This window comes from Cydia strobilella, chromosome Z, assembly GCF_947568885.1.
Source record: "Cydia strobilella chromosome Z, ilCydStro3.1, whole genome shotgun sequence".
Taxonomy (NCBI): domain Eukaryota; kingdom Metazoa; phylum Arthropoda; class Insecta; order Lepidoptera; family Tortricidae; genus Cydia; species Cydia strobilella.
Window position 1 is genome coordinate 18129666 of NC_086068.1, and position 26150 is coordinate 18155815.

Here is a 26150-nt window from a genome sequence, read left to right on the forward strand (position 1 = left end):
TTAAACACTACTTTTCATTTCGAACACGAGGATAGTGAAATGCATGTTTTTTTTTTAAACATGACTATACATGAGTATACATTTTTATAGTATTTCCTGAGGGTACTTTCAATTAACAATTCAGGCAAAAGTATCGTTATTTATGGAATGGAGAGTCAAATATCAGAATGGAAATTGTATAACAAATCCATTTAAACTCAAATTTCAATTTAATTGCTTATCTTAAAAAAAATTAAAAATCATACTTCAAACGTAAAATGCTCTAGTGCAGACACGTATCGTTTAGAACAACAATGATTCACTTTTCAACACTTTTCTAGTAGCATTTCCGGGTCTGGGTCTGGGTCCGGATCCGAGTCCGGGTCCGTGTCCGGCTGTCCGGGTCCAAGTTTGGGTCAGAGTTCGGTCCGGGTCCGGATCCGAGTTAAGGTCCATGTTCAGACCCGAGTCCGGGTCCGAGTCCGGGTCCAAGTTTAGGTCTGGGTCCATAAGGAAGAAAACAAATCGCCAAACGTAAACTATGCGTCATTAAAGAGTTCCATTCAATTCAATGTTCAATAATAATAACACCTAGCTAAAAAAACACCTCTTCATAATGTCAATGTCAATGATGTCACAGAATTAATAATATAAAAGTTTCGAATTTCTTACTTGTTGTTTTTCTTATTTTTTCGCAACTGTATTAAAAAACGTCGTTCGATACACGTGCGGAAATGTCATTCTTCACTCGTCCCGAGATATCTCGGTACTCATGAAGTAATGACATACTTTCCGCACTAGCATCGAAATGTACTATTTGCTGGCTTTATGCATTCTAAAGTTTTCGACCATGGAAATTGAGAAAAAGAGATTGATCGTGCACAAATACCTCACAAATTCTAATCGGTCCGGGACGAAGACAGCAAAGTCGCTTAAGATGCTAAAAACTAGTGTTTGTAAGGTCATAAAACGTTGCAAGGAGACTCTATCCGCCAACAGGAAGATACAAACAAATCGGAGGTCTGGTACAAGTAATAAGATTTTGGAAAAAAAGTCCTAACGTCAGTCAAACAAAATCCAGGACTGCCTGATTATGATTTATCACGAAAATTCATAGAATGTCGTAGTACTGTAAAGATGATTCGCCTCAGAGGTGGCTATTAAGAGCTATCGAGCAATTAAACATTTAAATTGGACCGTTAAATAGAACCAACAAGCTAAAACACGAGCTCGACTATTGTGCGACCGAGTTTTGACAAAATTCGAAGGTTGCTTGTTGTTGGACGACGAGACGTATGTAAAACTCGATTTTAATCAACTACTCGGTTCAAAGTTTTATTTGGCCGATAATAGAGGAAATGTGCCCGAAAAATATAAGTTCGTGAAACTTGACAAGTTCGCAAAACAAAAATGATATGGCAAAGAATTTGAAGTTGCGGCGTTAAGACGAAAAGTTTTATTACATCGTCAACAATGAAGTCGGACTTTTATATTAAAGAGTGCTTAGAGAAATGAGTTTTGCCATTTATTAAAAACCGATAAAAGTCCCGTGAAATTTTGGCCTGATTTAGCCAGCTGCCACTACTCAAAAAAAGTTTTGGCATGGTATACTTATAATCAGGTTGATTACATACCCCGCGAGATGAATCCTCCGAATTGTCCCCAATTTCGATATATCGAAAACTACTGGGGAATCATTAAAAAAAATTAAACATGATTATTATCCATTATTGTCCAGGATATCAATTCGTTGCGATCTACATGAGATCAACACGCCAAGAATGCCGACAAGTGTTGTGCAGAATATGATACAGTAAAAGTCGAGTACAAAAAAAGTTCGTAATTATTTATATAACAGAGATTTTTTTTTTTATACATATTTATAAGCTAAATATATTACTATTTAAAATTTACCATTTATAACTTTGTTATATCGTTTGCTTAAAAAAATATCAATTTTCTGGTGCGTACCAGTTCTATATGAACTATGCTTTAATCGATATAATAAAAGCTTAGAAACACTCCATTATGACACAAACTCAGCCGAGGCAAGTGCAATATTAGTTATGTAGAAATACTTACAATATAAAAGTATTTATTACAGGTACTTAGTCTACGATACGATTAGGTTTAGGTGCTTTACGAAGACGCGAGTCACAGGTGGCTACACATGTTATCAAGGTTCAAAAAAGCCATGCGTTCGGGGCTATTATTTTTATCGTTTACGTTTCAAACGATACGACGCGAAGTGTTATGTGTGTTCGTGTTCGCCTGGTGTTCGCCGATTAGGTACTTACACACAAATTATGACTAGCAACTAGAGGTAGGTATCTAAAATACGTGGTAGTACTAGGAACAAGTATGGTGTATGTAAATTGAAAAGCTCGTGACATTCGCAATAACACACACAAATAGCAATAAGTATCAGAAACACTTCAAAAGGGTAGACAGTATAAATTAGTTGTAGTTATTACCTATTATATAAAATTCAAATCATTGTCATTTAACCTTTGTCCGGTTTAACCCTTGGGACGCCTAGTGCCGGATCCGCACCGGTCCTGTCAATTGCCGGAGGGTCTTCAACTTTTGTACCCGTCAACTGCCTAGTCCCGGATCTGTACAAACTGTCTCAACTGCCTCGTGCCTGCCACCAGCCTGCGTGTCACCAAATTTATTCTATCATATTTTTAAAATTTTGAGATTTAAACACTTATAAATAGAGTTTTATATTAGTTGCATTTATTAATTGCTTTAATTAATTTTATTTTTAACATAATTTTATTTTAATTCTTATTATAATTGCAACTGTTGTCTTATTGTGTTATGCTTATTATGTATATGGACCAATGTTGTCTGCAATAAATGATAAATAAATAAATTTAAATTTGAACGCATCTATCTTTCTACTGACCGAGAAGGTAAACAATAGATTTTATTGGGATCTGTCCAGTTTCCTTTCGTTTACTTATCGAAGAGCAACTGATGAGGGGGGGAAATTACTCCTTGATCAGTTTTCTCACTGAAGGTATTTCAAGCCATCCGAGGAACTCATTGGTTTGGCTAGAATGATTTTTGTTCCTTTGTGGCACTATATGTACAGACCAAACCCATGAGGCGCTTTTGATGATTCTTGCGTTAATCGATTTGTTTTCGTTGCCATTATCAAGTTTGCTATTCATATCAACATTTATTAGTATGTACTAACTGTTGAATTAGCTCTCTCTCTCTCTCTCTCTCTCTCTCTCTCTCTCTCTCTCTCTCTCACGCTTCACGCTTAAAATCACGCCCGGGAAAGGACATAGAATAGTTTTTAATACGGAAATTATTCCTTAAGAGGGTGAAAAGGTCGTGGAATTTACTATGGAAGTAATTGTACGCAGATGAACTGACGCCAGAAGCTAGTGTCTAAGAGCACGCATCCGATAACCTACGCAACACCAAAAGCCACGAAGCTCTTTAGGATACGCCCCTAATTTATGTACTTAATTGAGTTTGTAGATTTTTTTACAATCTTTATTATTTCTAGTATTTTGGAAGTATTTTTGAGATAAGCTTGTAATTATTTTGTAACAATGAAGTATATAGGTACTTTTAAATCCCCAAAGACATTGCCTACCGCAGGCTGGAGCTGATGTTTTGGTCAATGCGATGGTGTTGCCATCCGCGCTTTTAGGATATGGCTACTACTGTGACGTGCATTCAAGTCCGCAGTTAAGCATCGTGTAAGAGTACGCGCGTATGTGCCTTTAGTTAGTTTCTGGTGAGGCACATATTGCCTATTTAATCAGCTAATAATGATCGGCCACAAAAATTACCCGTGGCAAGATCTTGCAAAGAAAAAAAATGCACAATCGTCTGACAACCTAGTACAGAATCTGCATATAGTATCTGGTGAAGTAATTGAGGCACATATTTTCCAATCAGCTGCTGATTTGGTACCGTAATATGGTGCTACTATGCTCCAATATTTGCTCCATTTTAAGGAAAATTCAGATGTAACTTGTGTGTTGCTTTATACTGCGGGCCGAATAATTTCGTATGGTTAATTTTTTTATTGCATTTCTAAGCAAAAGTTATCTCTATACCTACACTTCTTAGGTCCTATGCTAACCACCGTTTAAAGGTTTGCCCGTATTGAATTTACACACTGTATAAATAATAACATAGAAATATTATATTTAAATATATTAGACGTTAGTCATTTTACTTAATTGGAGCATAGTTACCAAGAGGGGAGCAAAGTAGCACCATTTTACGGTACAAAATGATGACGGTGATAGTAATAAGGCACTTCGTAATACTTCACAGCATCACAGCCCTCATACACGACACCTGATCAGTTGCTGGTGTTGATATACCTATAGAGCTCGTACATTAGTTGATTTTCTCAAAATTCAAAACGTTTAATCCTCTTTCATACTGCTTGGAAATATATTAGCCTAGAAGGAACTTGTAGGTTGCACGAATTTACGAGCAAGTCAGATACTTTGCATGAATTATATAATAGTAATTTGAATTGTATTTTTTCTTATTCACTCGTGAAGCATGTTAAATTATAAGATGTAATGTTTAGAAAAGACGTGTCCCGCCGAGTTTGTTGCAGGTCCCATACTGGGATACCTTCCTCCAATTGAGGGGGGATTTAAATCTTCTCGAGGCAGAGGTGTACGGGTTAGATCCCGCGTAGCTTTATTTGACGTTTATAAGCGCATATTGTAATATGCATGCCTACTTGAATAATAAACTATCTTTGTTATCTTCATAAAAGCACGCTCAGGAAGCTTTTACCTCTAAGAAAGTAGGTAAGTAAGTACTAAAAATTGTCTCGAACTCCAATGCTCCTCCTTAAAGGGCATGAGGCTGGTACACGCAATGAGCGTCGAGGAAAACTATTTTGTGACCTATGCAAATAAAATCATGTAGCATCCGACCCGCGCACTCTTACCAACGTTGACGCGTAGTACATACTTTTATACACAATAGGGCTTGTAAGAGTACGCAATTCCCATTTTTGTTGATTGCTATTATTTTGAGAAAAGTATTTTAATATTGCTAGGTACTTATTATGTTACTTTATCAAAGATGATTAAATTACCTACACATGAAATGGCCAAGTAGATTACTTAACGTATACAATATATATAAAGTGCCTACTCCTATACCAGCTTACGCTAAATAATTTGTCATACTTCATTCAAAGGTAAGTACCTACTCATATGTATATACACCCCAGACCAAAAGTATGGAAACAACGTTGTTTTCTTTAATATCTCATGTTTATATCTTTGTTGTATATATTTGTAAACTAAGACTTACATTAGGCAAACCCAAAAGATTAAAAATACACGCTTAATATCAAAACATCCTTAAATATTGTCAAAAAGCTAAAAAAATAAAGTAGGAAAAAGTTACATAATTATACCGACCCTTTAATTACTTGACAAAATGTTGAATTGGCAACTATCACAGCCAGAGTAATTTACTTTTAAAATGTTCTATTATAATTTTTACCAAATTGTCAATGAGTAGAATAAAATCCATCGCTTAAAAGATCACACTTTTCTATTGAAATACAAGTTTGTTTCCATACTTTTGGCCTGGGGTGTATATAAAGAGGAGGGCGACGAGTAAAGTGGCTTCACACTTCATCATTGGAAAGTTTTGCCATTTTTAATGCAAATTAAAATATTAAGTAGGCTCAGAAACGCGTTTGTGGCTCCACAAACTTGTGTCAAGAAAGTTTCAGCTGTCCCCGGATTCATGGTCCAATGTGTATTTGCGTCTCACATTTTACTTAATGAGAGAGTGAGACGCAATGCACATTGGACAGGTGGAATAGCACCCTAAAGCCCAAATTATTGATTAAGCAACTTATAACGAAGAGTCGGATCGATCACCTGCCTCTCCCGCTCCCGACCCGACCCGACGCTGACGCTCGGCTGTTTATCGGACTTATCGGTGACGTACATATTTAATCTGGTGCTTACACAGATATGCACAGATGGTGAGTAGCGCTTTTTTGGATAACAATACGGCTGCCAATGCTGCCATAAATTTAATTAGCAATCTTGAGGCCTTTCTCCTGTATCGATTCGAATCCTGAGTTTTGGACTTTCGTTTGATATTAAAACAATCACGAACATGGGTCGAACTTAAAAAAATTGTAACAAAGTATACACAAAAGCTAAAAATATGAAACATGCTTCTAAAAATTGGCAATATCATGTTTGAGGGAACGTATCGACAACGTTTTTTTTTCATTTATAAACATACAAAAATAGTTATTTGTTATACAAGGGTGCAAAGTTGTATTTTACCCGCGAGTGTGGAATTGAAACACAAGCAAGCGAAAGGAATCTATAGTTGAACCACGAGCGAAGCGAGTGGTTCTAAAATAGAATCCTGAGCATAGCTAGTGTTTTAACACACGAGAAGTAAAATACATTTGCACCCGTGTGTAACACAAAACTTTTCCCCTCACTATAGCGAGGAGTGCAACATCCACAGGCGTTAGATCATCTTCATCACTGGAATCACTCATTTTTTTTACGATAATACGATATTATAACAGAAAACTCTGGAAGTTGTGTATTTTTACGTGTCGGAGTCGGTGAGAAAATTTTTGTTGACAATGTTGACATTTCTGACGATGCGTTTTGAAATTGCATCGACTCAACTTGTGCGTTCAGAATTACATTCAACATCATTTAAAAAAACAAATGTTTCCTATGGAATTTAAGGTTTATGACTTAAAATTATTAAATAAAGTTAAATTTGGTATTTTTTATTAAATTCTCAAACCATTTATTTAATGATAATTAATATCGAACGAACCATTATTATGAGCGTTTTACGTTTTGTTATTTGTCAAAAGCTACTTAAACACGCTCCATCCAAGGTCAAATTACTTTCCCCACTAGTGGATAAAATGCGTTTTTCCCCGCTTGTTTTAAAGGATAAAAGACGGCTTTCTGAGCTAGTGAGGGGAAAAATATATTTAAAAACATGATATCCGCGCTCCCGGGCACGCACTTTCATCACGCTCACGCGCTCAGTGAGAGTGAGAGAGAAGAACACGAACGTACCTACTGGGCCTTAACAAGAATACTTCCACATTGCCCAAAAAGCTAAGGTTCACCGTAATATGTATATTCATTTTAATCTCTTTTTAGGTGCAGTTATTATTAATAATCAAGAACACTTATAATAATAACATATTATAATAATTTTAAACCGGTCAAGAGCGAGAGGGTCGCGTAGGTATGCTACCTACGTAGATACCTAGACATACGAAAAAAGGAAAAACACGCACTACGAAATGCTCACTGTCCCGTACCGCTATAAGGGGTCATCCATTAATTACATCACACGTTTTGGGGGGGGTCAAGAAAATGTGACATGTTGTGACAAGGGGGAGGGGGGGAGTCATAAACTTTGTGACGCCACTTTAACTTATTTAAATTATTGTATTCGATGTACAGTTAAAGCCTGACCAGTTATATATGATCATTGTCAAGAGGGCGCTGTTATTTTCATGTATAGGGACTATAGTATGAATAAATTAGTTCCAGTGATATTCCGCAACATGGTGCGTGATCATATATTCCTGGTCAGGCTTTAAATTAATAACAAGTTTTTTGAACGATAATCATTTTTAATCGTTTAATTTTCTTTCCTGATCTGTTTTGGGTTATATTATAAAACTACTAATATTTCTTTTGTCAAAAATATTTTGATAAAATATTAATAATACATAATTCGATTTGCCGATTTCATTGAAAAAATGTGACGTCACACCAGGGGGGGGGGGTTGCCAAATGTGACCAAGTGTGACAAGGAGGGGGGGGGGGACATAAAACCTCGAAATTCGTGACGTAATTAATGGATGAACCCTAACACACAAAAATGACGTGGTAGAAATAGTAGATTGTGTCACAAGGGAGCAAAATGACATATTTACGGCGAGGGCGTACAATTGAATCCTAAACGAAGCGAAGGATTCTATAATAGGATCCTGAGCGTAGCGAGGGATTCTAACATAGAATCCTGAGCGTAGTGAGGGATTCAAGTGTTAACGCCCAAGGTGAAAATAATTTTGCTACCATGTGACACATACTGCTTTTCACATCACCTATGACAAAATTACATACATATATTAGGTTTCAAAACATTATTATTTTAAGCCAAGATCAATACGGACAAAGTGCCAAAAATATGTATACACGACCTTAGTATAGGTACATACTTCTGGCAGTTTGTCCTTATTGATATTTTCAGACGTGACTGTACTGACAAATTAAAAGTACCTACAGCTCATAATTATGTACCTAATATCTTTTCAAAGACAGCAGCAAACACCTAAAATGATACAATGAAAATCAAGTACATTATTTTTGTAGATTTTTCTGGTAACAAATTAGCTCTTACCCCTTTGAACCAAATCTTCGGAAGAACACTATGAAGACTGATATCACTTATATTTATTATTATAAAGTTATTGATTTAAACTAAGTATTTACAAATTTATACACAATACAGAACCGCATAATTATGCTTTGTGAAATATTTGTACAAAACTTTTTAAATATAAAAATTTTAAATTGCATAGACAAGTATGGCTGCGTTTAAGGAAACCTAAAATGTCAAAATAAAAATTAAATCATTAAACTAATGTTTTTTTACGTTTCTTTGTAAATATTACGCTAATTAAATAATTTACTTAATTTATATATGCTATTAATTAATTTAAAATACGCTAATTACATTTATTGTTTACAATTACAACAAAATATTATTTAAGTTCATAGACCTAGCATTACATAGACCAGCTATACGCGTGCGCCCGTAAGGGATAGACATAGATGACGTCATAAACGTGGGGATACCATATTGGTAAAAATTACCCCAATATTTGATATCACGTTGGGGCGATTACCCTGGAGGAGGTTAGCTTGTTTGACGGTATTAAAAAATTGTTAAATAAAATGTCAATGGGCCGTTCTTTTTAGGCGTATAAACAATGAAATACCTCCTATAATTCGCGCAGGTGGTACAAAACTAAACATGTTTAGTAAATAAAATGTATTATGGGTTTTAATTTAAAGAAATCACAAATCGCAATCACACCAATTATTGTACACCACATTTAATCTTCACAACATTTGTTTATTTATTTTTTGGAATTAGAAGTACGAAAAAACTTCGAGATCAAAATTACCCATAAAATTATGATATTTTCATCTGGTATCCCTAACATGATTGTTATGCAGCTAAATTAAGAAGAAGTTTAAAAATGGCTGACCTCAGACTCCTACCTACCTACGTAATTTGGGCGGATAATTTTACAAATAACGTTTTGTTAATTTGCGTAAATAATTGTGATATTTTTATTGAAATCGTTTGATTATACATTGCTTTGAGTGTAACGTAATTTTACGATGTTATTCTCACATATTGCATTAAGAGGAAGGTGTAAAATACCGTACTTACGTGTGAAAGGTTATGATCTCATATTTTTGCTCAGAGCGGCTATTACAGCCGATTACAGAACAATTCACCAGTATTTTATCAAAGTTCAAGCATTCAAAACGCTAACCATCACTATATTTCATAAGAGAAAGCACAATTTCATACAAAACAACGATAATTAAACAAGCAACAAACAAACATGACATGTCACGTACTTATTTGTTTGCCACAACCTCGGTTGTGGCAGCGGTGGAAAAGTGAAACTATGACAAGGACAAACAATAACAGCGCTTTCTCTGCTACTCCTACTTAAAGATACATAAGACTATCCCGTTCGGTCATTTTCCCCCACCCCTCATGACCGATCCAGTTATACTAGATTCATGTTTAAGTTAGAAAAATTGTATGCACGTAATCGATTATATAGGTAAAGAACTTCTAATCGATTATATGCATACTAATTTCATATGTCTTTGTGTCAATATTTCATACTGGCAACAAAATGTCCTTGAACAGAAAAGTGCCATTTTGATCCCTCCTAGCAGGCAAAAAAAATCCAGTTTCGGAATAGGTGATGTGAAAAATACATCAATTAGCACCTTATTTATCTTGCAAACATTTAATTGCAACGAAGGTATTAATTAGGTACCTACTGAGATTTAGGTTCTTACTTGTCGTTAGTGTTCTCGAAAGATGACGGAATAATGTAATTCAATTCAATTCAATTTATTTATTTCGCTTGAACATACACAGTTGTTATGGTTACATGTCATTGGGATGTTATAGTTACATAGTGTAGCTATTAAGTGTTACATGCATGTATGGTCTACCACAATATGGCATGCAAAATCTTACTAATGCCCATTATAACTATTATATTTAAGTAATTAGGAGCCGGTTGTTCCTTAATCCATAAATAAATAAAATAATTTCACAATCAAAGATACTGTTCAACTTTTTCTCTCTGTAGGTACATATGCCCCATTCAAAATTAAATGAATCCAGACTAATTTAGTTTTTTAGGGTTCCGTACTCAAAGGGTAAAAACGGGACCCTATTACTAAGACCGTAAGTAAGTCCGTCTGCCTGTCTATCTGTTACCAGGCTGTATCTCATGAACCGTGATAGCTAGACAGTTGAAATCTTCACATATGATGTATTTCTGTTGCCGCTATAACAACAAATACGAAATGGGGCTCCCATACGACAAACGTGATTTTTTTGCGTAATGGTACCCATACGCGAGTCCGACTGGCACTTGGCCGGTTTTTTAACATAATTATGGAAGGCAGGCTATAGTGTGGGGTGTCCTTGGATAGGTATTTCAAAATGAATAGGAATCTTCAACATCCATGTTTTGATCAAGTGAACATTTTTGTAAATAATCGCTCCGAAAGAATAAAATATGTGAGCCCCCACTCTAACAAAGGGTCCAAAAATATGAAAAAAATCGTGAAATTAGAGCTTAATACATTCAATGAAATCTATAGCGATCATGATCAGTTAAGCAGTTTTTAAATCATCACAAAAAGACTTCTCTTCTTAGTAAAAAGACGTAGGTCCTACAAAAAAGCGCCGCGAATGTACTCCAAGCTCTGGTTTGTGGTTTCCTAGGAAAACGGTACCGTCATATAGCGGCCGTAGTATTACGGACGCAAACACGGCCGTCTTTATGGTGACGACATGTGGGTAAGTTCCACGGCCGTATAAACGTATAACACACCGTAGAAAGTTACAACTTTGCCTTTTCAACATAGCTTTGCCCACCGCATCACATTTCAGTAGAAGCGAAATATCATAAAACTAGTAACAGATACACCTCCCTTTTCAATCTGTGGTTTATAACTAACATAGACATATAGCTAATCATATTGCTGACAACACTGGCCTATTAGTTGACGTGTGCCTAACTTCAGTCACGCGTGAGCCGGCTTCAAGTGAGGATGTGTTTTTTTGCGGACAAAAAAAGTTTAAAAAATTTCGGTGGGATATCGGTCTAGGAGTCCTACAGGGATGTAGTTTTAACTGTAAATAATATGCAGCTTAGAAACGATGTAGACGAAGTTTCAACACGTTATATGCATTACTTTTGTAATTATGATCGTGGTAAATCTTATGATCGTATTTGCGTATCACTTTTCACAACATTGCCCAGCACATTTTTACCGTTAGAGTTGTCACTAGTAGGTATGTTATTATTGACTTGCGAGGAGGCATTTACCATGCAACGTTGTTTAAAGTTATTTTGATAATTTAAGAGGAAATATAAGCAACAACCGCTTTATTTATATTAATATATACTTCCTTTGCAGTTTAAAAAAGTTTCTTGTTATGTTATCTGTAGTTACCTACTTATAATGCTTAGTAAAAATGGCAGTGCTTTTGAATAATTAATATTTTTGTTAATTTTTATATTATTGCATACTTCCTTGGCAGTTTAAAAAAAATATGTTGATTTTTGATTGTTTCTTTATTTTTGAATATATAAAATATTAATTTGCGATTAGGTTTATAATTTGCGAGCCTTTTTTATTTACTGAATGATTAAAGTATTAAAAAAATATTATGAGTGTATCGATAAACTCCCTTTATCTCCCTTATTTTAGGAACAATTCGATCACCATTCCTATTGACAACCAAATTGTCCTTATACTTACATCTTGTTAAGTCGTAGTTGGGTAAAATTAAAAATTTACAACCCTAGCATATTTAGGATTTTGTATGAAGAATCGCAATTGATTTTTTATGACTGCCTACATAAGTTTGGAGGTGAAATACTGAATTTAAGTGACTTAATACTTAAACGACAAAACTATGCCATGTTTATTCTGGATTATAGACTTTGAGTCATGACCATAAAGTTGATAATCGTGGAGTTAAGAGATTGTAAGTAAAAGTGGGCAATCTTGATTTTTATTTATTTATTTTTAGGCCCGCCTGTTTAAGACCCGTTTTCTACAGTACAGAAACTTATTTCGACTATGGTTTGCTCATTCACACAAAAAAGAGTATGTCAATGTATTATTGCCACAGATACCTACGTAATACCTACAATATGGACCAACAAACTTGAAAATAAAAGTAAAAGACTGCAAAAAGCGGGCAAAGTTGTAGTTTTACGGTTTTGTGAGAACAGGACGACCTTGAATGAGAATGAGCTTGAGTTTTAATAATTTACTTGGAGGATGAAGTATCATCAGAAGAGAAAAATACTTAATCGTATCAATCGTATGGCGGAAGATCATTTATTAAAATCTCGTGGCACAGAAGGTGCATTTGAAATTTCGTCGTCCTCGCGGCTCCAGTTGGAGTTGGAACTCATTTTGCACGTCGGTCCGGTCAAAAGAACCCCAATACCTATAATATAATTATATAAATGACTTCACCGCTATCAAATAAAACGTTCACGAACTATCGACACCGTCAAGACGGCCGTCACGCAAGTCGCAAATGGCAGCATAGTGCACTGCCTTATGCGAATATAGTTCAGATCCGGAAACCGCTACCAAATTTTAGTATGTTGTTGGGCATGGTACCGGGTCTCCAAAACTGCCGGGAGACAGCGGCGCCGGCCATCTACTTCAGCGGAATGACGTCATCAAAATGACTCCCGCCTCGTTGCGAATATTGCATTTTACACCCATACTATGCATTGCACATACACGTGTGGGGTATTGAACGAAAGCCAATAAAATATTATATATTTCACTAATACACTATGTACCAAAATGTACAATAGTTTAAGAGAAATTTAAAAATAAATAAAAATGATGAAAAAAATAATTCGATTATTTTGGTTTTTCAACCAAACCAAAAGTCGGACGTTAAAGCAATGTACTACAAAATTAAAGCTGATGTCTCAAGCCATACACTGATATCAAAATAATCAAAATCAGACCAAAAATGTGAAAATTATGCATCAAAATGTAGGTATTTGCTAGAACAAATGCATTAAAGTTAAAAAAAAATCGAAATTGGTCATTTTCAGGATAATTCGCATAAGCTTCTATTATGTTATTAGCAATATAAAAAGGATCATAAAACTGCTGGCAGACAATCTCTATAGTACCTGAGTAACAAATAATGGCGTCATACATGTGACCGCTGCCGAAATTTGCAAAATCTAAATTATAACTACACCATGAGTCATACATACACGTGTGCTATATCAAACGAAAGGTTATTAAATATATTATGACTCGTTAATACACTATTTATAAAAACAATGTATGTTTTAGGAGCTACAAACAAAGAAAAACCACTTTTTTGAGAAAAGTTCGTGTATATATATTTTATGGCTCAACTAAAAACGTTATAACAACGTTGCGTCTAATATAAAAGAAACTAGTTATTGAACTATACGTCACAGCTTAAATTTTTAATTTCTGATAAAAACTGTGGAAGTTGTACAAAAAAAACTAAAGCGCGCCAACAATTCTACCTTAATGCGCACATATTATGCAAAGAATATCGGGTATTAAATGAAAGAACATTACATAAATGACATGAAAACGATATTTTTCACCGCTGTATTCACCGCTGTATTAAGGCCGCTATATGACGACGACGGCACCGCTTTCCTAGGAAACAGTCTATATTGTGAGATTGTGACGGGCGGGTAATTACGGAACCCTACACTGAGCATGGCCCGACATGCTCTTGGTCGGTTTTATTTGTGTAGCACGGAACCTTCCCCTTGCGACTCAACTCAAGACTGGCGTCACTTTTTTTAATTAACACAGTATCTTTAAAACTCCATAATTACCATCAAACATTCTTCAGCGGTAGTTTAACAATAACAACATATTAATACAACAAAGTAACTAAGAAAGCTGTTGCAGTAATTTATAAATTTGTTTGTAATATTTTCCGTGAACACCAGTTTTTTTCAAGTTATTAACCGCAAGTCATTTGGTCCCTCTTTACTGATACCATTTCTTTAAGTCTAAGTGAAGATAATTGCGACCGTGGGCCATGAACAGGTGGCACGCGTTGCAAAGCAAAAACCAAGACTGCGGCACAATTCTACAATGTTTTATGCAAAATCGTGACATCGCACATCGTAATTCATGCCCATAATATCACGACATATGCAACGTGCTCTAACAATTTTCTACGACTTATCGGAATTTAAAAGTTCGAGAGGCTTTGGTGTTTTTGAAAATGTTGGCATGGCGCGAACTGCAATTGAACGCGTGGAATGCGCGTCGTGGGTGCAGCAGCCGGCCAAGGCCACGCGGAAGCCGGGCGCAGCCAGTTGCGGCCCGACTGCGCCACTCGCCGCCACTCTGACGAAGCTGGTATCATTAATAGTCGTCGGGACAGGTGCAAACTAACAGATCCTACAAACCAAATAAAAATCTAAAAACTTGATTTCAACTTTTATTTTATGCATTCTCGTCTGGACGGTGGTTTTATCACTATACGTAAGTGTGTGTAGATTTTAACATTATGCAGACATAGGCATTTAATTAATTGTGTTAACCATAAAATAGAGATCATTGGATTACAATAAAAATCTTAAATATCCCTATTATGTATATATGTACAGTTTTATGAATTGACAAGTACACTTTTAGGTAGGACTCAGTTACATATTTTCGGAGGAATCATGTACACTAGAGCTATTCATTTAAATATTACCTCTCGGGATTATCAGTTAATTACCTCTAAACGGATCGATGTGTTAACGATATTCAATTCATCAATATTGTAATATTTGTAAACACTACGAGTAGATGTTTCTCACTAAAACAACTAACTACAAAATTAAACACATGTAATCTAAAATCTAACACTATTAGTAGTAGGTACTCATCAAGTCATCAATCTCAGTTTATTCTCTTGTAAATAGAGAGCAATAAATAACAACTAGGACGGATTATAAATCACATCATCTTACTTAAAATATATATTTATAATAAAACATTAGGTATCTACATCAAAATGGCTACGGCATAGTTTTTAGAGACCATGTATGACTGTATGTTTCATGAGCATGACATATAGTTATATAAAGAAAACAAACGTATTGTCACAATACTATTCATACCTTCATTCATACCTTTACAATCGAGCATTTGACTTAAATATAGCACAATTATGAAACTTTATAATTATGTCTTTGTATGTTTAAATACATTTTATTTTTGTCTAATCAACTCAATTGTCACTGCAATACATAAGGTCAAATAAATATAATTAAATTATAGGTTCGTCAGACATGCATATTAATAACGGTATTAGGAAACTAAGGTGTTACTTTTTGCCCAACTTCTATAAAGGAGGTTGGTTCTATTTTCGTGCGTAAGATCATTGTTCTATGATGTGATTATTCTGCGCCACATTATCGAATTAGAGTAATGATCATTTATTGTAAACACAGATTTAATATATACGCTAGATGACGCAAATATCACGATTTGTATTGAAACCAAGCGTGCCGACTTTTTACCACCTACTGTGACGTCACAGCAGCAAATTAGTGATGGGAAATTACAACCGATCCAGACACCGATGCCCCTCCACCCCGCTACGATTCAACTGTCTCGCTCATACTCATAGAATTTATATTTGCGGTCTCGCTCGCTCACTCCCCGCTACCCGCGAACCACGAGCAAACAGAACAAATCGATTTTCAAGTTGATTAAAAAAAAGTTTTCAAGAATCGATTAGTACGCCGAGTAGTTTCAACGTGAAAGGTCGCGCTTTTGAGCGGTTTCATTCTGTCGACGCTGTTGGATACCTTCGCGTAAACGTACATCATGTCATTGTATGTGCAAAGTTTTATTACCATCCAACACGTAGTTTTAAAATGAGAGCGGTACTATGTTTGTATGAAATTAAAGGTGCAAATCGGCCGAGCTTGCCGGGGACTCTTAAGCACGGTAGAAATTTATAAACATATAGTTGTATATGTTCAAATTACCCTCATTTTTTTAAAGTTGTGTAAAATTAGGACATGAAATTATTTACAAATTACAAATATGTATATTTATTTTCCAAATTGACGACGTTAGTAATTAAATTGAAATTAACTATAGAATATGAACCACAGTAATTGTTTTTATTATAATAGTTAGTATCATTCGTCTGTCCGATTGCGATTAAAATCGATTAATAGAAGAGATCGGTAGAACGAACAACACTAGTCGCTAAATTTGACAGAAAAAATGATAAATGGTCTGTACCACGAAGTCGAAGCGATGCGCGACAGGATCGCTAGTTCCGATATTCATCGTCTCTTTTATGGAAGTCTCTTTAACACACAACGTCAGATCAAACGCTTAAAGCAAACGCGGCATGTAATGCAAATGTAGTTTTGCAACGTTAATCTATAGTTACTTAGGTATATTATTGGAATCTCTACTTGGAATACTTAAAAAATAGTTTTAAAATGAATTTACGCATAATATAAGTTTAAAATTACTCTCTTGTGATAGGAAATATGTCCTTGCCTTTGGGTGCTTGCAATTTTTGGGCTGTTGCAGTTAATTATCACGCAACGAGGCATTTTTTTTAAGTTTTACGGACGTCCGGCTGCAACAACTGATGCGCGTGGACTGCCAAGAGCAGTGTTGGCCGAACGCTAATGCCATTAACCATTAAAAAGGTTAATGGCCATTAAGCATTAGCCATTGACGGAAAATGAATTAGTAATGGCCATTAACATCAATGGCCATTAATGTTAATTTATTTCAAAAAATTAACAATTAAAACAAACTAATGGTTAATGGTTTACAAACCATTAAAAATTAAATCAATTTTTAATGAAAATTAAAAATGTGGATTGAAAATTAACAATTAACAAGAAGAAATATCATAATTTTATAAAGGCGTCCAAGGGATCCTTTGTCTGCAAGACTGAACTTGTAAAAGTTTTGAGTATGTATTACTCATCCTCCCGAACCCTGAAACCTTAGACCCACTAGGTACTGCGAGGCTTCAGCATCAGCTCTATCATGGGTACTGCTCTCCTAAGTGCTCATCAAGACGAGTCGGATGACTAAAACAGCGTGTGCCTATGTTGCACCAAACCTTAGATCCACTAGGTACTGCCAGTGTTCAGCATCAGCTCTATCTTGGGTACTGCTCTCCCACGTGCTCATCAAGACGAGTCGGATGACTAAAACAGCGTGTGCCTATGTTGCACCAAACCTTAGTTCCGCTAGGTACTGCCAGGGTTCAGCATCAGCTCTATCATTGGTACTGCTCTCCTAAGTGCTCATCAAGACGAGTCGGACGACCTAAACAGCGCGTGCCTATGTTGCACCAAACCTTAGATCCACTAGGTACTGCCAGGGTTCAGCATCAGCTCTATCATGGGTACTGCTCTCCCAAGTGCTCATCAAGACGAGTCGGATGACTAAAACAGCGTGTGCCTATGTTGCACCAAACCTTAGATCCACTAGGTACTGCCAGGGTTCAGCATCAGCTCTATCTTGGGTACTGCTCTCTTAAGTGCTCATCAAGACGAGTCGGATGATCAAAACAGCGCGTACCTATGTTGCACCAAACCATAGTTCCTCTAGGTACTGCCAGGGTTCAGCATCAGCTCTACCATGGGTACTGCTCTCCTAAGTGCTCATCAAGACTAGTCGGATGACCAAAACAGCGGGTGCCTATATTGCACCAAACCTTAGATCCACTAGGTACTGCCAGGGTTCAGCATCAGCTCTATCATGGGTACTGCTCTCCCAAGTGCTCATCAAGACGAGTCGGATGACCAAAACAGCGCGTGCCTATGTTGCACCAAACCTTAGTTCCACTATGTACTGCCAGGGTTCAGCATCAGCTCTACCATGGGTACCGCTCTCCTAAGTGCTCATCAATACGAGTCGGGTGACTAAAACAGCGTGTACCTATGTCGCACCAAACCTTAGATCCACTAGGTAGTGCCAGGGTTCAGCATCAGCTCTATCATGGGTACTGCTCTCCTAAGTGCTCATCAAGACGAGTCGGATGACTAAAACAGCGTGTGCCTATGTTGCACCAAATCTTAGTTTCGCTAGGTACTGCCAGGGTTCAGCATCAGCTCTATCATGGGTACCGCTCTCCTAAGTGCTCATCAAGACGAGTCGGGTGACTAAAACAGCGTGTGCCTATGTTGCACCAAACCTTAGATCCACTAGGTACTGCCAGGGTTCAGCATCAGCTCTATCATGGGTACTGCTCTCCTAAGTGCTCATCAAGACGAGTCAGATGACCTAAACAGCGCGTGCCTATGTTGCACCAAACCTTAGATCTACTAGGTACTGCCAGGGTTCAGCATCAGCTCTACCATGGGTACTGCTCTCCTAAGTGCTCATCAAGACTAGTCGGATGCCCAAAACAGCGCGTGCCTATATTGCACTAAACCTTAGATCCACTAGGTACTGCCAGGGTTCAGCACCAGCTCTATCATGGGTACTGCTCTCTCAAGTGCTCATCAAGACGAGTCGGATGACCAAAACAGCGCGTGCCTATGTTGCACCAAACCTTAGTTCCACTATGTACTGCCAGGGTTCAGCATCAGCTCTACCATGGGTACCGCTCTCCTAAGTGCTCATCAATACGAGTCGGGTGACTAAACCAGCGTGTACCTATGTCACACCAAACCTTAGATCCACTAGGTAGTGCCAGGGTTCAGCATCAGCTCTATCATGGGTACTGCTCTCCTAAGTGCTCATCAAGACGAGTCAGATGACTAAAACAGCGTGTGCCTATGTTGCACCAAATCTTAGTTCCGCTAGGTACTGCCAGGGTTCAGCATCAGCTCTATCATGGGTACTGCTCTCCTAAGTGCTCATCAAGACGAGTCGGGTGACTAAAACAGCGTGTGCCTATGTTGCACCAAACCTTAGATCCACTAGGTACTGCCAGTGTTCAGCATCAGCTCTATCTTGGGTACTGCTCTCCCAAGTGCTCATCAAGACGAGTCGGATGACTAAAACAGCGTGTGCCTATGTTGCACCAAACCTTAGATCCACTAGGTACTGCCAGGGTTCAGCATCAGCTCTACCATGGGTACTGCTCTCCTAAGTGCTCATCAAGACTAGTCGGACGCCCAAAACAGCGCGTGCCTATATTGCACCAAACCACTAGGTACTGCCAGGGTTCAGCATCAGCTCTATCATGGGTACTGCTCTCCCAAGTGCTCATCAAGACGAGTCGGATAACCAAAACAGCCCGTGCCTATGTTGCACCAAACCTTAGTTCCACTATGTACTGCCAGGGTTCAGCATCAGCTCTACCATGGGTACCGCTCTCCTAAGTGCTCATCAATACGAGTCGGGTGACTAAAACAGCGTGTGCCTATGTTGCACCAAACCTTAGATCCACTTGGTACTGCCAGGGTTCAGCATCAGCTCTATCATGGGTACTGCTCTCCTAAGTGCTCATCAAGACGAATCGGGTGACTAAAACAGCGTGTGCCTATGTTGCACCAAACCTAAGTTCCACTAGGGACTGCCAGGGTTCAGCATCAGCTCTATCATGGGTACTGCTCTCCTAAGTGCTCATCAAGACGATTCAAATGACCAAAACCGCGTATGTCTGTGTTGCACCAAACCAAAATTCCACTAGGTAGTAGGTAGGTACTGCTACTACTGCCAGGGTTTAGTCAGGGTCATTTTGCTGTCTCATTTTAAAATATCACGAATGTAATTTTATTAGACGTTAATGCAATTGAGAGTAATTCTAATTAATTTTTTGAAACAGTATGGCCATTGAAGTTAATCCGAATTAAAGTTAATGGCCATTAACTTCAATGGCCATTAACGTCTCAAAAATTTAATCCGAATTAACTTTAATGCAATTGGTTAATGGCGGATTGGCTAATGGTTAATAAAATTGATCAATGGTTAATTAAAATTAACAATTACGGCCAACACTGGCCAAGAGCGACGGTCAACCTGTTTATGGTAATTCTGGGCACTTCGTTGTCATTTTAAACTATGTAGCTGGAATAAACTGACGGGACATCAGTGCTTGTAAATGTGGTGGTAAAAAATAACTTGATATGCCAGGGCACAGCTTGCAGGTATATGCGTTTGAAGGTTCTTAAATAACTAAAACGTGTTGTATACTAATGCTTAAACTAAGAACTAATCGGCTGTCACAAACTCAAGAGTCATAGGTGATTTTGTCAAGTTCGGATGTCAGTTCCAAATTAATAATGGTAATTCACATATATGTATTTGAAATACCTTCATAATAACGACGGACGAGATATAAATATATAATACTTGGTATTTATGACATAGTATCTGTCTGTGAACAGTGAAACTAATGTACGTTGCTCATTTAGTGGTCTGGGCAAGTTGAGATGAAATAATAGGGGCAAGTAGGAGGGGGAAGGTTTAGAGGGTGTTATCGCCAGGAGTCGAGGCCGGCCCCGGCGGCGTCGCCAGGCGGCGTGGAGGGCGCGGAGTCTGGCTCGCGGGCGCCGCGCTCGCCGGCCTGCCGGCAGAACGGGCACTGGCCCTTCGTCACCAGCAGCACCTCGTAGTCCTCCAGGTAGAACAACTGCGCAAGCGAATGATTATGCTCTCACTAAACATACGAACAACACAATATTAACTTTTTCACTTCTCATGCTCGTAAAGTTCGACTTTAAGTCGTGCGTAGACGACATAAAGTTGCTTATTATGTTCTAGAGCATAAAGTAAAATCATCTATTACGACCCTTATTGACTTAGCAAGCAAAGTCCAAAATCTGCCATACACACTGCGCGCCCGGCCGGCGCGCTCCCGACCGGCGTGCCCCGCGCCCCCGACACAACCGAGTACAATTTAGTTTAGTCTTGAATAAATAAGGTAAAATAACCTAAAATATTGCATATTTTTGTATATTTTACTCACACTCGAAGTGAAAAGCAGTCTATAACTCAGGCATAAATGTCCATTTTTATCCGAGGCAATTTATTGGTACGAGCGCAGCGAGGACCAATATAGTCGAGGATCGCTTTATGCCCTTGTTATACAATCTACTATTTCGTGAATTACATTTTTGTTACAAGTTTTTATCGCCGACTTTTCTTTAAAAATGGCCATCTACCTACTTCATCGAGTATATTCTAATCCCACCAAATACATAATTGTGAAAGAATGCCAAGTTCGTTAACAGTTTCGCTAATAAGTTAGATCAAACTGGAAACCAAGTTCTTTCAAAGCCCCTTAGACCACACCTGTCATGCCGTTATGCATTGCATGCATTACCTACCTACTTCAATTAACTTCATGCATGATTTTTGTTTAATTTTTGCAATCATACAAAAAATTATATCGTTTTTGTATTTATATCGTTTGAACACCGGAAATAATAAAAATACTTTTGTTAATCTTCACATTACTTTATTAAAAAATATTTAAAATTTTTGAACGGTTTAAACGCTCATCATTTTTGGCGCGAATTCGACAGAGCGTGATGACGTCACATGTTGGACGGTCCAACTGACGTTTGCTTATGTGAACTAATCTGTCGAACGCGTGACGTCACGTGACGTTTCTCTCATACGCTTCTCGCGGGCAAATTTTTGTACTCTTTATTTATTATTTTAAGCAATTAAATGACAATTTAATAACGGAAATGCATTGTATTGTAACAAACACCCGATTAAAAATATTTCGTTCAAATATAAACTTCATGCATGAGGCTAATTGTTTAAAAAGTGATTTGTTATGTTATTTGCTATTCAATAGGGTATTTGACTACTAGTCAAATCAGTTTCTTTTTTCTAATTGTCAAAACGCTTTTGCTGCTATGGATTTTTGATAAACACTAGCATGTGACGTCACGATCAAGTTGCAAGTTAAACAGTATGACAGTAAAACTACCTGCTCTTTATAGCCACCAACGGGTACACGGGAGTGTATACGGGTTTTAAAACAGAAATTGTGTCTAAAAATAACTGCTGTCTATGTCTCCATTAATCTTCTGGTGCTTTATTTCTTGGTGTAAAATAATTTATTTTTCACTTCTCATGCTCGTAAAGTTCTCCTTTGTGCTAGATGTAGGCTGCACAAAATGCTACTTTTATGCTCTAGTGCACAAAGTATTTTTTTTTAAGACTAAGACAATCAAATCACTGCCATAGTACACAATAAAACATAATCGGATAATATTGGTATTCCACTTAATTTGGCCCGTTTTTTTTTAATAATCCGTGTTTTATATATTACTAAATCATTAAAATCTTACATTACAGCATAGTTATTATAGAAATAAACTACAAAATGTAGTTATAATTTGGCAGTATAAATAAAGACTTAAAGTCTCCTCCACACGAATTGCGGCGCGAAGCCGTGAACGCGAGTGTGGACAGTTCGCTAATTAGTGAAATCGACACCACACTCGCGTTCGCGGCTTTGCGCCGCGATTCGCGCACGAGTGTGCAGTGGGTTTAAGGTAAATATGACGTGTTAAAAAAAAAAAAAAAAAAAATGTATTTTATTTGTTTGCCATTGTTTTACTTTACTCACAATCGAAGTGAAAAGAGCTCAGGCACAAACGCCTATTTTTATCCTCGGCTTTATTGATATTATTGCCTAATAAATTGCCTCGTATCAAAGTATAAATCGCTTTGTGCCCTTGTTGTACCTAGTCGGCTCATAAGTTCTGTCATATACATAGTATCAAATAAAATCAAAAGTTTAAGTTTATTCCGTATAATTTGTACAGCGTTTGAAAGCTTATAATCAAAATGACCGCCATAATTATCTACACAGGCTTGAAGTCTTCATGGCCAGTCGTCAATGGATTCACGCACCACTTTCATGTCGATATTGGCCACTGCCGTAGCAAGAGATTTTTTCAGCGAGTCTAGATTTGCATGAGGTTTTGAGCACACCTTTTCCTCTAAATACTGCCATATTTTATAGTCTAAAGGATTAAGATCTGGGCTAGAGGAGGGCCAATCTTCATGCCGTATAAAGTCGATTTTATTGGAGGCGAGCCAGGCTTGTGTAGACTTTGCCTTATGGGCTGGAGCAGAGTCCTGCTGGAAAACCCAATGCTGGTTTAGAAACATCGTATGGGATAGTGGTTTCACAATATTAGTCAACACCGTGTCTTGGTACACTTTGGCACTAGTTTTTACTCTTTCTCACAAAAATGCATACTAGTGACGCCCGCATAAGAAACTCCCAGCCAAACCATCACAGATGAAGGGTGATGACCTCTTTGAATACGGGGAATGCTATTAGACGCTTCTTTACTATTGCGAGCGTACACTCTATCATTTTGTTTATTACAGTTTTCTTCTTTGTCAAAAATTTTCTCGTCCGAAAACAGTATACAACGGTGCTTATTTTTAGCGTACTTCTTCAATAAAGCTTTAGATCTTTTAAGCCTTAAAGCTTAAAGCCGACCATTGAGAAGATGGCCAGTTTTTCGTTTATAAGCACGAAGTCTCAGGTCTTGATTAAGCCATCTTTTCACCGTGTTTTTGCTCAAACCCATCTGGAGGGCCATAACTTTTTGTTTCCTAGCGGGATTTCTGGCAATGCGTGCCCTAATTGCTTGTACAACCGCTGGAGTCCTAGCTGTACGCGGACGACCGCTTCTTTTCTTGTCATTTAAACTAGAGACCTCACTGTATCTTTCTATGGTACGATACACAAATCTTAGAGAGAATTTTAAATTTTCAAGTAGCTTAAAATTTTTAGTCGGCGAGTGACCACAACGATATAGTGCAATTATTGCGGTACGGCTATCTTTAAGCGTCCACTCCATGTTGAAGAAAACAGAAAATTGCAAAATTATACTACTCAAATATTTAATAAAGATTCGAAATTCAAATGCAGAACGGTTTTTGTTTTAGGAGTTCCAAATTTAAATTTTAAAGGCCAGTGACAGAACTTATGAGCCGACTAGGTACAATCTACTATTTAAATACAGTCAAATACCCTATTGTGCGACTTGGCGTATAACTTCAATTGTGTAGGTCAGTAGGTCAAATAGATATTAAGTTATGGGCGGTTCGTGTAATTATAGACCAAACCAAATCACATCGTTCCAATGTACGAATTTACAAGTGCGACAGAGAGGCAACATGTCGAACGTGGTTCGCGGTAGACCCTCAGATCAGCCCGATACCATTATAATAGGGACGATGACAAATGTTGAATTTTATAACAAAATATAGTAAAATATATAGCTAATAAGCAATTTATCACAACAAATAATATTGATATTAAAATAATATATAGAAATGATAAATAAATACAGGCACTAAAAGTTTCAAAATTTAAAGTTTTTCTTTTAACCTTCAAAAATTAATAAAGTATAAATACCATACCTTACATTTTATCCAAAAAAAGTTTGTATAGCAACTAAACATAAACGCAATATTTCACCGACAAAATCGCAATCTTAATACTTATTTTCCATACATTCAAGACGGGCTCTCAGTGACCTTGACATCACGTTCACTTATTTTTTTAACCGACTTCAAGATTTCAAAGGAGGAGGTTCTCAATTCGGTTGTACCTATGTTTTTTTTTTTTTAATGTTTGTTACTCCATAACTCCGTCATTTCTGGACCGATTTTGAAAAATATTTTTTTGATTGTAAGTATATACATACAGATTGGTCCCGTTTTTGTCAAAAAGCAGTTCTGATGATGGGATCCATGAGGAATCGAGGGAACTCCTCAAATGTTAAAGGCATACATATAGTGATTTTAGTATTTTCATCAACAACTCAAGCACTTACATTTAAAAAAGTGACATTTGATGAAGTGGAACTGCTGATGATGTTCAGAACGGAACTCTTCAATGACACATAGTTCACGTTTGGCGATTTCTCCTCTTCGTTATGTTTGTTAATCAAGTTAGGTTTCAAGAAACATTTTTGTCAAGTTCGAGTTCTGATGATGGGATCCATGAGGAATCGAGGGAACTCCTCAAATGTGAAAGGCTTACATATAGTGATTTTTGTATTTTCATGAACAAATCCCGCATTTACATTTAAAAAAGTGACATTTGATGAAGTGGAACTGCTGATGATGATCAGAATGGAACTCTTTAATGACACATAGTTCACGTTTGGCGATTTGTTCTCTTTCTTATGGACCCAGACCCAAACTTGGACCCGGACTCGGACCCGGACCTGGGTCTGAACATGGACCCCAACTCGGACCTGGACCCGGACCGAACTCTGACCCAAACTTGGACCCGGACAGCCGGACACGGACCCGTACTCGGATCCGGACCCAGACCCGGACCCGGAAATGCTACTAGAAAAGTGGGTTAGGTGGGTGGGTGGGTTTTGAACCGCGATTCTCACAGAACAGAACTGCTATCAGAAAAGTAGGTTAGGTTAGGTTAGATTGGAGCTGTGACCCTTACAGAAACGAAATGTTATCAGAAAAGTAGGTTAGGTTAGGTTAGAACTGCGACCCTTACAAAAACGAAATGCTACTTGAAAAGTGGGTCGTTTTACCTCCTTTTCTACATAATTAGGCAAAAGATGCTGTCTTTTTCATTTCATTGTCTGGATTCTAAGAGTGCACCATCAACAATAAGTGAACTTTCAGTGGCATCCCCCATTGAAGTCGGTTTTTTTTCTTTAAAATTATATTAACCGACTTCAAGATTTCAAAAGGAGGTGGTTCTCAATTCGGTTGTATGTTTTTCTTAAAAAATATTGTTAGGAGCGTTTCGCGAGTAAAGTACGGCTGTCGGACTTTGACTATCATTTCTGACTTTTGTATTGCTTTTAT

General features: G+C 37.3%; 1 protein-coding gene and 1 long non-coding RNA gene across 2 annotated transcripts in view; both read right to left on the minus strand.

The window, feature by feature from the left end:
* Positions 1-26150, minus strand: part of LOC134754520 (uncharacterized) — a 246645-nt gene that overhangs the window by 85395 nt on the left and 135100 nt on the right. The gene's annotated exons all lie outside the window — the stretch shown is intronic.
* Positions 20346-26150, minus strand: part of LOC134754466 (intraflagellar transport protein 122 homolog) — a 53591-nt gene continuing 47786 nt past the window's right edge. The window contains exon 23 of the mRNA XM_063690800.1: positions 20346-20952. Coding sequence (XP_063546870.1) covers positions 20797-20952 — 156 coding nt within the window. The 3' untranslated portion in view covers positions 20346-20796. The remainder of the gene's footprint in view (positions 20953-26150) is intronic.